Source organism: Lycium barbarum, chromosome 4, assembly GCF_019175385.1.
Source record: "Lycium barbarum isolate Lr01 chromosome 4, ASM1917538v2, whole genome shotgun sequence".
NCBI classification, from domain to species: domain Eukaryota; kingdom Viridiplantae; phylum Streptophyta; class Magnoliopsida; order Solanales; family Solanaceae; genus Lycium; species Lycium barbarum.
Genome location: NC_083340.1, coordinates 135,276,214 through 135,289,612, shown reverse-complemented (window position 1 = coordinate 135,289,612; position 13,399 = coordinate 135,276,214). Strand labels below are relative to the sequence as shown.

At 34.5% G+C, this 13,399-nt stretch overlaps 2 protein-coding genes across 2 annotated transcripts; both read left to right on the top strand.

The window, feature by feature from the left end:
* The first annotated feature begins 3,869 nt into the window (after positions 1-3,869).
* LOC132637843 (uncharacterized) lies at positions 3,870-4,574 on the top strand. The gene is made up of 2 exons (XM_060354872.1): positions 3,870-4,148; positions 4,197-4,574. Exons 1-2 carry the CDS (start codon positions 3,870-3,872, stop codon positions 4,572-4,574), a joined length of 657 nt encoding a protein of 218 aa, XP_060210855.1.
* A 74-nt stretch (positions 4,575-4,648) lies between these two features.
* LOC132637842 (uncharacterized) lies at positions 4,649-6,583 on the top strand. Its single transcript, XM_060354870.1, has 4 exons — positions 4,649-4,684; positions 4,831-4,928; positions 5,356-5,617; positions 5,681-6,583. The coding sequence occupies exons 1-4, from the start codon at positions 4,649-4,651 to the stop codon at positions 6,581-6,583; spliced, it is 1,299 nt and encodes a 432-aa protein (XP_060210853.1).
* The last annotated feature ends 6,816 nt before the right edge of the window (positions 6,584-13,399 follow it).

Genomic DNA, 13,399 nt, shown 5'->3' with positions numbered 1-13,399 from the left:
AATATTAAGATATATTCACCCTCACGATGTTCTCAACTAATAAATATGCAATATTATGACTTGTTATTTGAGTTACACTCAATCTTCTTATTTCTATAGATGAAAAACTATTTAGTATCATTCATTTGTTAAAGAATTATGAGGGTCAACGATTTTAAATAAGGAATTTAACATATAATTGTGTAAGAACTGTTAGGCGAGCTCCGAGCGTTGGGCGTTAGGAGTGTTTAGGGCTTACTATCGGGATATTAGGGCATAAGCCTCACAGGAACTAAGCCCCGCACGTGAGCCCTGGGGTGTTTTGTCAGTGCCCTGCCTCAGGGCTCTTCCTGAACTGCCTTTTAAACCACTGTTGTCACATAAATTGATGCTCACTCCGTTCACTTTTACTTGTTCATTTTTTACTTTGCACGTCCTTCAAAAATTAATAAATGAATTATATATTTTACTTATTAATTAGTGTATAGTTTCAATAGATTTAAAAAATATTTGAAAATTAGTAATTCATGTTAAGAGTAAAATAAAAATAAAAAACTTGTGTTTCTCTTAATATGATAAAGTTGATGAATAAAAGTGAAAAAATATTTTTAGTAAAGTGGAATAAGTAAAAAGAAGCTAAGGGAGTACTAAAGGAGTGTAGATGGATGAACTTTATTGGGAAAACTTTGCACCTTTTTTGACATTTTTAAAGAGAAAAGGAGAAGTTCTCTAGGAAGTCTGAAAACGTCAAATTGTCCAAATTTCATTCATTTCTTCTTTATTATTATTGGGAAAAAAAAAATTGCCGACGTGGCAAATGATGTGTTATTTTCCAATGCCAAAAATTGACTTGTTATTTTCTGAACAACTTATATACGAGTAGTTTAGTGACTTTAGTGATATTGTGAAGTTGAAGAAATCTTTGCATTATGCACCCTTAATGTAGTGTTTTTTTTATTTTTCTGTAATTTGCACTCTGACCTGACCTCTATAAAATTTGCAAAACAATTATTGGTGTGTATGGTAGTCTCTTCGCAAAATCACACACCTTAATTACTTGTTGCTGAAGAAGTCATAAATTGACATTTGTTAGCATTAACAAGTGACTCTTGGCGTAGCTTCCTTTACAAGATAGAGGCCAACTATCTTATTTGGGTTTCACCACATAATATAATGAAAAAAGAAAGTGCACTCTGTAATTATTAATTAATAGTGGGGTCTTGGTAAATCAACGAACCATAATACCAACAAATTGACAGCTCCAATTTGCAGAGACTCACGTTAAATTTCACCCACCATCGCTTGCCTTGAAAGCAAAACCAGTCTTATTCAACTGTACATATTTACTCACATCCATATTTACATCAAATTAATATATTTAGTTTTGACATTATAAATCACAGTTGATTTTTTTTTTATAACAGTGTAGTTTGTCTGGATATTTTTTGACTATTAGTATAATGAAAGGTTGTTATAGAGAATATGTAATTTAATATGAAAAATCGGATTAAAAAAAACTGATCGTTATAGTGAAATATTGTTATAGAAGATGCTTGACTATTTAAATTAAAGTGGGAATACATAGTATCATCTAATTATGATTAAGTAGAAAAAAAAATTCTTTCTCTCTCCAGCGGTTTCTCTCTCGGCGCATTGTAGTGCTAACGTGCCCCTTATCGGAAAATGGCTAGGGGAAGACCTAGAAAGGATGCGCAACTAATTCCAAAGATCATTGGGAAGAAAGGGGACACCAATCAACGAGTGGATGTAAACCCTAACACTCCACTGAGGCAGCTACCTGAGATTTAGCCCCCATTGAGGTCCTCAAATGGAAAGACGGCGGGGAAGGGGAGTCACTCTGATAGTAGCGCCGCCACGAGTGCGGGGCGAAAGAAGCCCACTCAGGGATCAAAGTAGAGCAAAACCATGGGGAGTGCAGGGACAGAAGTAATAGCACAAATCGAAACCTAACTACTGGTGGAATCAAGGTCGGAGAATGGGAAAGGAGTTCAAACCCCTGGCAACCATGAATCACTAGAGATAGGGCATGAACAACCAAGGAAGGAATGGGCCAAGCTATTCACTAGACAAAACCTTGCTGCTCGAGGTATGAATCTAAAATACGTTGTTCCGATGATCTATTACGGTGAGAAAATCATCCAACTCGATAAAGAGAAAGTGGAAAAAGGTGTAGCCCAATGGGCAAATGCAATCATTCTCTATGTAGTGGGTGATTCTCCTACCATTGGGGCTCTAGATCGATTTATTTCCAGCCAGTGGAATTTTGCATCCAAGCCCCGAATCTACTACCACAACGACGGTTAGTTTGTTATTAAGTTTACTTGTTCTGAGGATAGAGATGAGGTGATGTTCTCAGGTCCATATACCCTGCGAAGTAAACCTATTACTGTCAAACCATGGACCCCGAATTTCGATTTTGATACTGAAGTCTTACAAACCATCCCTATTTGGGTTCAGTTGCCTCATTTGCCTCTGAGTTGCTGGACAGAAGAAATTTTAAGTCGTATAGGAAGTGGCCTTGGTGTTCCAATGTATGCGGATGAATGAACTACAAATATTGATAAGATCTCTTATGCAAGGCTCCTAGTGAAAATGGATGTCACCAAGACACTTCCCCAAACTATAAAAGTAAGAGATCCTACTGGGAAGATTTTTGTGCAGAAGATAGAGTACGATTAGGTGCTAGAGTATTGCCAAGTCTATCTTCAAGTTGGGCATGTGTGTAGACCTGTGGTGCAGGAGGTGAAACCTGATCCTCCACCAGCGAAACATCATCAAAGACAGGGGAAATAAAAGAAAGAATGGCACCAAAGACAAGGGGAGCAGGGGATAGAGATTCAAGCTCCTATCCCTGGAAACCAGCAAAGTGTTAGTCCTATAACTAATGCCAGTGAAACCAGCACCTCCAAACAATCACCACAGAAATAAGGACAAACAGGGGACCTAGGCCCAGGTGCCCCTCCTGCAAAGCAGAAACAAGGGAAAGGGCACAAAACCAATGCTAATACAACCAGACAGGTTACTCAGCCTAATCCTAAAGTAGCATCAAAGCCAGGAAATGCTGGTCCAGCTGCACAATGGGAAACTGTCAAAGCCAAAATAGCAGCAAAGAGTAGACTAACTAGCCTAAAAGAGAGAGCAGGTGTAGACATGGAAAATGTGTTTAGTCCACTCCTTGAGAATCAGGTGGGGGTGGATGGGGGTACAACACAAAATACTAAGAAGCAATGAAGATCATACCATGGAATGTGAGGGGTGTAAATAAAGTCTATAAGCAAAAAGAAGTAAAAAAGTTCATAAAAAATAATGAGGTAGGAATCATAGCAATACTGGAGAATAGAGTGAAGGAGGAAAAAGCCAGCCTGGTTATTAGTAAGTTAGCTCCAAATTGAAAATGGTGTGCAAACTACACCTTTAGTCCAAAAGGCAGAATATAGGTGATTTGGGATACAAATAAGCTTGATTTTGATCTAGTGAGTATGAGCATTCAAACAGTCCATGGACTGGTCACTATATCAAATCTCAATATTAAGTTCTATATAACTGCTATCTATGGCCTGCACACAATAGAGGATAGAGGGGCACTGTGGAATGACCTTGAAAATATAAACAGCTCTATGCAAGGACCCTGGCTTGCTATAGGAGACTTCAACACTATTACTGATCTGGAGGATAGGCAGTTTGGCAGTGCTGTCCAGGAAAATGAAGTTAGAGATTTTAATATTTTTTTGCAGGTTACAAATATGACTGATCTGAAGGCTATGGACAGGTGGTACACATGGACAAATGGGCAGGTCTACAGTAGAATTGATAGAGCATTGGTGAATCCTGAATGGTTGCTTCAACTTCCCTAAAATGAGGTTGTGGTGATGGATCCAGGCTACTCAGATCATACACCCCTTAGCATCAATTTTGATACAAGAAGGAAACATGGACCTAAACCATTTAGATTCTTAAATTGCTTGGCAGCTCTTGATGAGTTTATCCCGACTGTCAAAACTGCCTGGGACACCCTTACAAGATACAAGCATATGGGTGCTATATGGTGGAAACTGAAGATGGTGAAACAGAGTTTGAAAAAACTTAACCATACTAAGCTGGGGAAAGTGGATGAAAAAATTCAGGAATATAGGCAATTGCTTGCTGATGTTCAACTGCCTATGAGGGATCATAACCATCCAACTGAACTATTCTAGACAGAAAAGTCCCTCAAACTGGACCTTGAAAAATGGACTCTAGTGAAGGAGAGCATATTGAAGCAGAAATGTAGAGTTAAATGGCTCCATCTTGGTGATGAGAATTCTGCTTATTTCTTTGCATCTTTAAAGATTAGGCAAGCCCAGAACACTATCAAATGCCTCACTAACAGCCAAGGCCAGCAGTTGCAGAATCCAGATCAAATTGAGGTGGGGATCATGAACTTTTACAAAGCTCTTCTAGGTACCTCAGCTGATCAGCTGCCTGCCATTGATCCTAGAATAATGCAAAATGGAAACTGTCTTACTAAAGAACAACAATTACAACTGATTGTTCCTGTCACAAAGGAGGAAGTGTACCAGGCCCTTGAGTATTGATGACCAAAAGGCTCCTGATTGTGATGGGTTTAATGACCACTTCTTCAAGAAATCATGGTCTATAATTGGTCAAGATGTCACCGGGGCAGTTCTACACTTCTTTGAACAAGGTGAGATGTATACACCAATAAACTGTACTACCATTACTCTTATCCCTAAAGTTGCTAACCCTTCTAGAGTCACTGAGTTTAGACCCATTTCTTGTTGCACAATGCTTTACAAGTTGATTTCTAAAATTTTGACAATGAGAATGCAGCCAGTCATGGATAGCTTAGTAGATCAGTGCCAATCTGCTTTTGTCCCTGGGAGATTGATAACAGACAATATTATCCTTAGTCATGAGTTAGTAAAGGGGTATGGTAGGAAAAGTATTAGCCCTAGATGTATGCTAACAATAAATATGAGGAAGGCCTATGATTCTGTGGAATAGTGTTATGTTGAGCAGATTTTGGAGTGCTTGCAGTTCCCTAGATGTTTCATTAAGTGGATTATGATATGTATGAGCACAGTAACTTACTGAGTCATCATAAATGGGAATCCAATGCCTCCTTTCCATGCCAAGAAATGGCTTAGACAGGGTGATCCCTTGTCCCCTTTCTTGTTTGTGCTTGCAATGGAATATTTGACTAGAATTTTCAAAGACCTGATCCATCAGCCACGGTTCCTATTCCACCCCAGGTGTAAGAAGCTTCAAGTCATACAGCTTGGCTTTGCTGATGACTTGCTACTATTTTGCAAAGGAGACCTGAATTCAGTGCAACTATTATTTCAAAGTTTCCAGAGGTTCTCTAGTTCATCTTGGGCTGGTGGCAAACATTGATAAAAGCTCCATTTACTTTAGAGGGGTAAATCCAGAGTTGCAGCAGTCTATTCTACAATGCTTGGGGTTCACCCAAGGGGACCTACCCTTCAGGTATTTGGGCATCCCTCTTAGTACAAAGAGGCTGTCTATTCTTCAATGTAAACCACTCATTGATAAGATGCTGGCCAGAATTCAATCCTGGACTACAAAGTTTTTGTCCTATGCTGGAAGGGCACAACTGGTGCATTTTGTCCTGTTTTCTATCCAGGTGTTTTGATCCCAAGCTTTTGTATTACCTAAAAAGGTTATTGAACTAGTTGAGGCTACATGCCGAACCTTTCTGTGGACAGGAGATGTATCTAGGTCCAAGAAAGCACTTATAGCCTGGGAGAGACTATCCTTGCCTAGAGTAGCTGGAGGACTCAACATTCTAGACATATATACATGGAATCAAGCTGCTATTGGAAAGATGCTCTGGAATATCTGTAGGAAGAAGGACACATTATGGGTAAAATGGATTCACACTTATTATGTAAAAACTGGAGAAATTTGGAACACAAAGGCTGCACAAGCATCTTGGATGGTCAAAAAGATACTCAAAGCAACTTGGTTGTTTGATCAAACTGGATGGTCTGAGAATATGGTGGCTGGAATGGAAACCTGCTCTATCAAATGGTTCTACAAAGCTCTGAAAGGGGACCATCCTAAAGTGGTTTGGAGGAGACTATTCTGTAACAACTCTGGACTCCCTAAATGGTTATTCATACTGTATCTTGCTTTAAATAGGAGTCTCCAAACAAAAGACAGGATTGTTTGTTGGGCAAATTTGGATGATCCTATGTGCCCTCTGTGCACTGTGGAAACTAAAGATATAGACCATATGCTATTCAAGTGTGCATATGCCACAGAGATATGGGAGAAGCTGCTGGTATGGCAAAGCATTACAAGACCTACTATGGGTTGGAATGATGAGGTGCACTGGGCCATTCCGCATGCAAAGGGAAAGGCTTCAACTCAAGAAGTCTACAGGATGGCACTTGCTGGGGCTGTCTATCATGTGTGGAAAGGGAGGAATGCTAGAGTATTCAAGGAAGAGCATAGATCACCTGAGCAGGTTACTAGAAACATTATCCAAGAAGTGCACTATAGAGCTGCTAGGATGCCAAAGTTGGATGGTTGTATGCTAAGACTTAATTTCTATCCTTAGACAGTAGACAACAAATAGTATAGGCGATAATGTTGTTGCAGATGAGGCAAGTTTGGGGCTTGATGTCCAAACTGCCTGTTTTGATATGAGTTGTACAATTTCCTACTTGGTAATATACATTTAGTTATTTACCAAAAATAAATAAATTATGATTAAGTGATAAATGTGTGTATGAAATATACATGTCTTTCATTCAGATTTAGGGTAAACATATAGTAGTGAAAGAGCCACCTTTGTCCAATGGGTAATTACATTGTGCGAATAGGTAATTTTTTAATGCATATAATATATTATGTGTTAAATTTCCTCTGTTTATTAGTCAGCTTTATTTCTTTATATTTGACTTTTCTTAGTAAAAATTCTGATTGCGCCGTTAATTGGTTTTCCTTTTACCCCCTGTTTGGATGGTGGTTTCCCGTGGTTCATTAATGTATGATTTTGTATGAAATCATGTTTGTTTCCATTGTTCTTAAAATTATATGGTATGGTGTTGTAAACCCGTGGTTCATCCTATGGTTATATAACCTTGAAAAGTACCAATTTTTGTAACCATGGATTTGGTGATTTTTCCGTGGTTACGTATTTCATTTCCCCATTATACCCCACCCTCCACCCTCCATCGTCCATCCCACCCCACCCTCACCCTACCATTCACCCCCACCCCACCCCACCCTACCACTCACCACCACTCCACCCCCTACCACCCCCACCCTTATCCCACAACCACCCACTACCCCTCACCACCACCCAACCCCACCCCCACAACCACTCACGCCTACCCTACTACCCACTACCCACTACTCACTATTCACTACCCCTATCCTCATCCCACAACCACCCACTTCACACCACCCACCCCTCCACCACCCATTTCACACCACCACCACCCAACCCCACCCCTACCCCTACCAGCCACTACCCTCACCCTCATCCCACAACCACCCACCTCACACCACCCACCCCTCCACCACCCCCACTTATTACCTACTTATTTTTTAAAGTTCCTATTTTATTCTTTACCTGAGTTTTATTAATATATATAAACTAATTTCTAATTAAGAGTTAAGGGTATTTTAGTAAACTTACAAGTTATTATACAGTACCATACAGTCAAACCAAATAATACAAATGTTATTAAACCTCAACAAATGGTACAGTCTATCCAAACATTGTGTTCATTAATACAGTACAATACAATACAACACCATCCTGTATCATATCATACTGTACATTAATGAACCAAGGGAAACAACCATCCAAACAGAGGGTTAGGTACCAATCATATTTGATATTCCAGCATCTTTCCGAATACTCGACATCCTTAATAATGCAACTCGTATTTGTTTTCCCACTTTTGCTTTCTTTCTTCTTTCCTTTTCTGGTTTTCTGGATGAGCATCTTATATAGTACGTTCTTTTCTATTTGCTTTTGTGATTGGTACCTAATCTTGTTTATTTAGGCCATTGTATGCTTTGGACCACTAGTCGTGCCATAAAACTTTCGCAAAATCCCTAATTCTAACGCAACCTTCCATTACCATAAAAAAAATACAGGACTAGACATGTTATTTCGTCACAAGTCACAACATCTATGGACGTCATCCACACTTGATTGAGAACGATGTGGGAAGTCACTTATCATTAACTAATAGACTGAGTTTTATGCATTACTTGTATACCAAATATTCACGCAATCAGATTACTACATACTATAACTTTAGATGATAAAATATTACAATATTCTATTTGTTTCAATTTATGTGATATAGTTTGACACATCGAGAAATTAAAGAAAAACAATTTTTTTTTAAACTTGTAGTCTAATCATGACATAATATTTGTGTGGTTAGAAGAAATTTGAAACTTATAGTTCTAAACATGTCATATCATTTATGTGAGAAGAAAAACTTCCTGCTAAGGGTAAGAAGGAAAATTCAAGTTTAATTGTTTATTAAAATAACAAACTAATAAAGAAATAGTGTCACATTAACGATAACAGATGGAATACATCGACAACTCCTTAAATTTGTCATTAAATTTATTTAGACATTTGAAATATGACGTGTTCTAATTAAGCACCTAAACACATGATAAGGTGTTCATATTAGACACTTCCGGCTCAAATTTTGATATTTTTTTTTTTTTTGCGTGTGCCTCAAGCGCCTATTACATAGATAAGTTAACCACATAAATATATGTTACCTACTTTATCACATCAACCTCAATTGAATCAGGCTTGGGTTTTTCAGGCTTATTGAGATTAATGCGTATCATTAAAGAGAACTGGCGTATTTTAAGTGGTTAACTTATCTACGAAATAGGCGCTTGAGAACACGCACAGAAAGAATTAATTCAACATTTGAGCCGGAAGAGTCTAATAGAAACACTTTATCATGTATTCAGGAACTCAATCAGAACAAGTCCTAGTTCAAGCGTCTAGATGAATTTAATTACTGACAAATTTAAGGGGTTGTCGATGTATTCGACCAATAGCTTTACGGGAATTTTCATAAATAGCATTATTAATGCCCCCTAATAACATATTATAGCAAGATTATTTAGTTTTTAAAAACTAGCAAAAGATTCGAGTCCGGAACCAAAATGGCGTATTTTTGCAGCCATTAGCCCTAAATAGTATGCTTTTTTTTTTTAGACCAAAATGGGTATTTCGTTGGATAACCAACGAAATACCCACACACACACACTGTTCCGTGCCGAATAAATTGTTGCATTTCGCTACACATGTAGCGAAATGCAACATTTTTTTTTTTTTGCAATTCGTGAAAGAAATTGTGTGTGCATGCAATTGACCTCATTTTTTTTTTAGTGAATTGCATTTCGTTGTGCAATTCACGAAATGTGCTCTCTTTTTTTTTTTTTTTTTGCAATTTGTGAAACTAATGAACAAAATTTTTTTTTTTTTTTGCATTTCGTGAATTGATCAATGAAATAGGTTTTTTTTTTTTTTTTTTTGCATTTCGTGAATCAATGAACGAAATAGTTATTTTATTTTATTTCGTTCATCTAAAAATGAAATTGGAATATATATATATATATATATATATATATATATATATATATATATATATATATATATATATATATATATATATATATATATATATATATATTGTATTTCATTGATATACCAACGAAATAGGAAATTATAATTTTTTTTTTTTGCATTTTGTGTATTAAAAAACGAAATAGGATAAAAAAAATTATTTCGTTCATATAAAAACGAAATTGGAAAATATATATATATATATATATATATATATATTTTGCATTTCAGTTATATTCCAATGAAATAGGATAAACATTTTATTTTATTTTTGTATTTCGTTTATATAAAAACGAAATAGGAAAATAATTGGAATATTTTTTTTTTATATTTCATTCATATATCAATGAAATAGGATAAATAAATATATATATATATATATATATATATTTTTTTATTTCATTTATATAAATAACATACCTATTTGCATGTACAAGAAAAAATATCAACTCGTAATTACACCAATTAAAATCACAAAATTCAAAAATAATATAGTTTTTCCTTTCTTTTTTTAAATCCACTTTTTCGTGTGTTTTTTTTTTTAAGTTTCCTAAAATAAAATTGTGAAAATATAAATTTTTTAACTTTATAAAAAGTTATGATAATTTATAAAGTGGATTTTTTTAAAACAAGCGTGTTTAATTTTTTTTTCTAAAATAAAGTTATGTTTTGATTAAAAAATAACACGCTTGTTTTGTTTGGAAACTTTAGGTTTAAGTGTTTTATTTTTTAATCAAAACATAACTTTATTTTGAATATAAATCTAATTCAATTAGATAAAAACATAGTTAAAAAATACAGGAGAAAGAGTAGTTATAAATTGGTGAAAGAGTAGTTGTAAATTGGTGAAACTTTAAACAGTCATAACTTTGCGCTCGGATATCCGATTTATGCAAAAAAAAAAAATTGATTTTGCATATTTTTCCGAGATCTAGCAGCGCAAACAGTCGTAAGGCGGTTTGGCCGGGCCGATTTTCTAGAAAACCTCTTTTTTCCCTTCCAATTTTAATTTTCCCCCAAATTGGCGGGAAATTTTCAGTTTTCTTTACTTATAATATGATGATGCGCAATAGACTTCAACATAAAAATTTCGGAGTAATGTAGCTGTGAATGTCAATTTCACTTATGTGGTTTCAATTTTTGAAAATAAAGCTGACTAATTTTCTCGACATATAGGACAAAACTAATTTTTTTATCCTATTTCATTTTTTAATACAAGAAATGCAAAAAAAAAATTATAATTTCCTATTTCGTTGGTATATCAACGAAATACAAAAATTATATATATATATATATATATATTTCCAATTTCGTTTTTAGATGAACGAAATAAAATAAAATAAAATAAAACTATTTCGTTCATTGATTCACGAAATGCAAAAAAAAAAAAAGAAAAAAAAATCCTATTTCGTTGATCAATTCACGAAATGCAAAAAAAAAAAAAAAAAAAGTTTATTTCTTATTGGTCAACGAAATAAAAAAAAACAGTTTCTTTCATTAATTTCACGAAATGCAAAAAACAAAAAAAAATAAGTCTATTTCTTATTGGTCAACGAAAAAAAAAAATAAGTCTATTTCGTTCATTGATTCACGAAATGCAAAAAAAAAAAAAAAAAAAAACCTATTCGTCGATCAATTCATGAAATGCAAAAAAAAAAAAAGTCTATTTCTTATTGGTCAACGAAATAAAAAAAACAGTTTCTTTCATTAATTTCACGAAATGCAAAAAAAAAAAAAAAAGTCTATTTCTTATTGGTCAACGAAAAAAAAATAAGTCTATTTCGTTCATTGATTCACGAAATGCAAAAAAACAAAAGCCTATTTCGTTGATCATTTCACGAAATGCAAAAAAAAAAAAAAAAAAAGTCTATTTCGTTGACCAATTCACGAAATGCAAAAAAAAAAAAAATCATTAGTTTCACGAAATGCAAAAAAAAAAAAAAGAGCATATTTCGTGAATTGCACAACGAAATGCAATTCACTAAAAAAAATGAGGTCAATTGCATGCACACAGTTTCTTTCACAAATTGCAAAAAAAAAAAAAAAACATATTTCGTGAATTGCACATCGAAATGCAAAAAAAAAAAGAAAAAAAAAATTTGTTGCATTTCGCTACATGTGTAGCGAAATGCAACAATTTATTCGGCACCGGAACAGTGTGTGTGTGGGTATTTCGTTAGTTATCCAACGAAATACCCATTTTGGTCTAAAAAAAAAAGCATACTATTTTGAGCTAATGGTTGCAAAAATACGTCATTTTGGCTCCGGACTCCAAAAGATTCCTTCAAAACATATACGTACATACCCTAGTTGTCATACATGCATGCATGCCCTAGCCGTCATACATATATACATACATATACATACTTGGAATACACATTAAACATACGCCAAACCTACACAAATGTATCACATGTATGTCATATGTATGTCACTATATTATAATGATACACGTGATATAAAATGACTTATACACAATATACAAGATACGTATAGTACACAACATACTGGGTCAATATATCACTTGTATATGTCACGTATTTTTCATATATATATTAATGTATGTACAGTAATACACATTGTCTGTTACTGCGTCGCGGTCTCCTCCATTTTGACATCTCATAACTCACTGCAGCAAATAGGATAAAAAAACTCACTGCACTAATTTATGGTTTCCAAACTTCATCTTTATTCATCACCCTCAATCACTCTCCGTTCATCAGTCCAACTTGATGTTCAGTGAAAGGAAGTCTCAAATTGAAGCTTTGAAACAAAGAAAGAGAAAGAATTCATTACTACCATATAGAAGCACCAGTTAGGGTGCTTTTTCGTCCTCCGTTTTGGGCCATTAAAAAAACAAAAATTTAGGCCCCATATTAAACAGGCCCATAAAAAAAATGTGGGCTCCATATATATTAAACAACTAATATTAAAAAAAAATTATGGGCCCATATTAAACACCAACCAATATTACCAAAAAAAAAAAAAAAAAAAAAACCCACCACATCCAAACTCACAGGAAAAAAAAAAGTGGACTCCATATTAACAAAATCAAGCAATATTAAAAAAAAAAAAAAAGGAATCTCATATTAAAAAAACAAACAATGTTAAAATAAATAAATTGTGGGCCCCATATTAAACACCAACCAGTATTCAAAAAAAAAAAAAAAGTGAAACCCACCACATCCAAACTCACGGGCAAAAAAAAGTGGACCCCATATTAACATAATCAAGCCAAAAAACATTGTGGACCCCATATATATTAAACAACAACTAATATTAAAAAAAAATTGTGGGGCCCTAATTAAACACCAATCAGTATTAAAAAAAAAAAAGTAGAACCCACCACATCCAAACTCACAGGAAAAAAAAAGTGGACCCCATATTAACAAAATCAAGCAATATTAAAAAAAAAAGTGAATCCCATATTAAAAAAATAAACAATGTTAAAAAAAATGTGGGCCCATATTAAACACCAACCAGTATTAAAAAAAAAAGTGGAACCCACCACATCCAAACTCACGGGAAAAAAAAGTGGACGCCATATTAACAGAATCAAGCAATATTAAAAAAAAAAAAAAAAAAAAAAAAGTGAATCCCATATTAATAAAACAAATAATGTTAAAAAACAAATGCTTAGAAAATCAAACAATTAAATCAATAATGATGGACTCATTGCCACATGCGTATCAAACCCATTAGTGGGAGCAAATGAAATTATTGTACAACAACATACTTAAAATACTTATATAT

Coding starts and splice junctions, on each gene's coding strand:
- LOC132637842 (XM_060354870.1), top strand. CDS start 4,649: ATGTCACCGGGGCAGTTCTACACTTCTTTGAACAAG. Junction 4,685..4,830: donor TCTACACTTCTTTGAACAAG/GTGAGATGTATA, acceptor ATGAGAATGCAG/CCAGTCATGGATAGCTTAGT. Junction 5,618..5,680: donor ATGCTGGAAGGGCACAACTG/GTGCATTTTGTC, acceptor TTACCTAAAAAG/GTTATTGAACTAGTTGAGGC.
- LOC132637843 (XM_060354872.1), top strand. CDS start 3,870: ATGGATCCAGGCTACTCAGATCATACACCCCTTAGCATCAATTTTGAT. Junction 4,149..4,196: donor ATAGGCAATTGCTTGCTGAT/GTTCAACTGCCT, acceptor GAACTATTCTAG/ACAGAAAAGTCCCTCAAACT.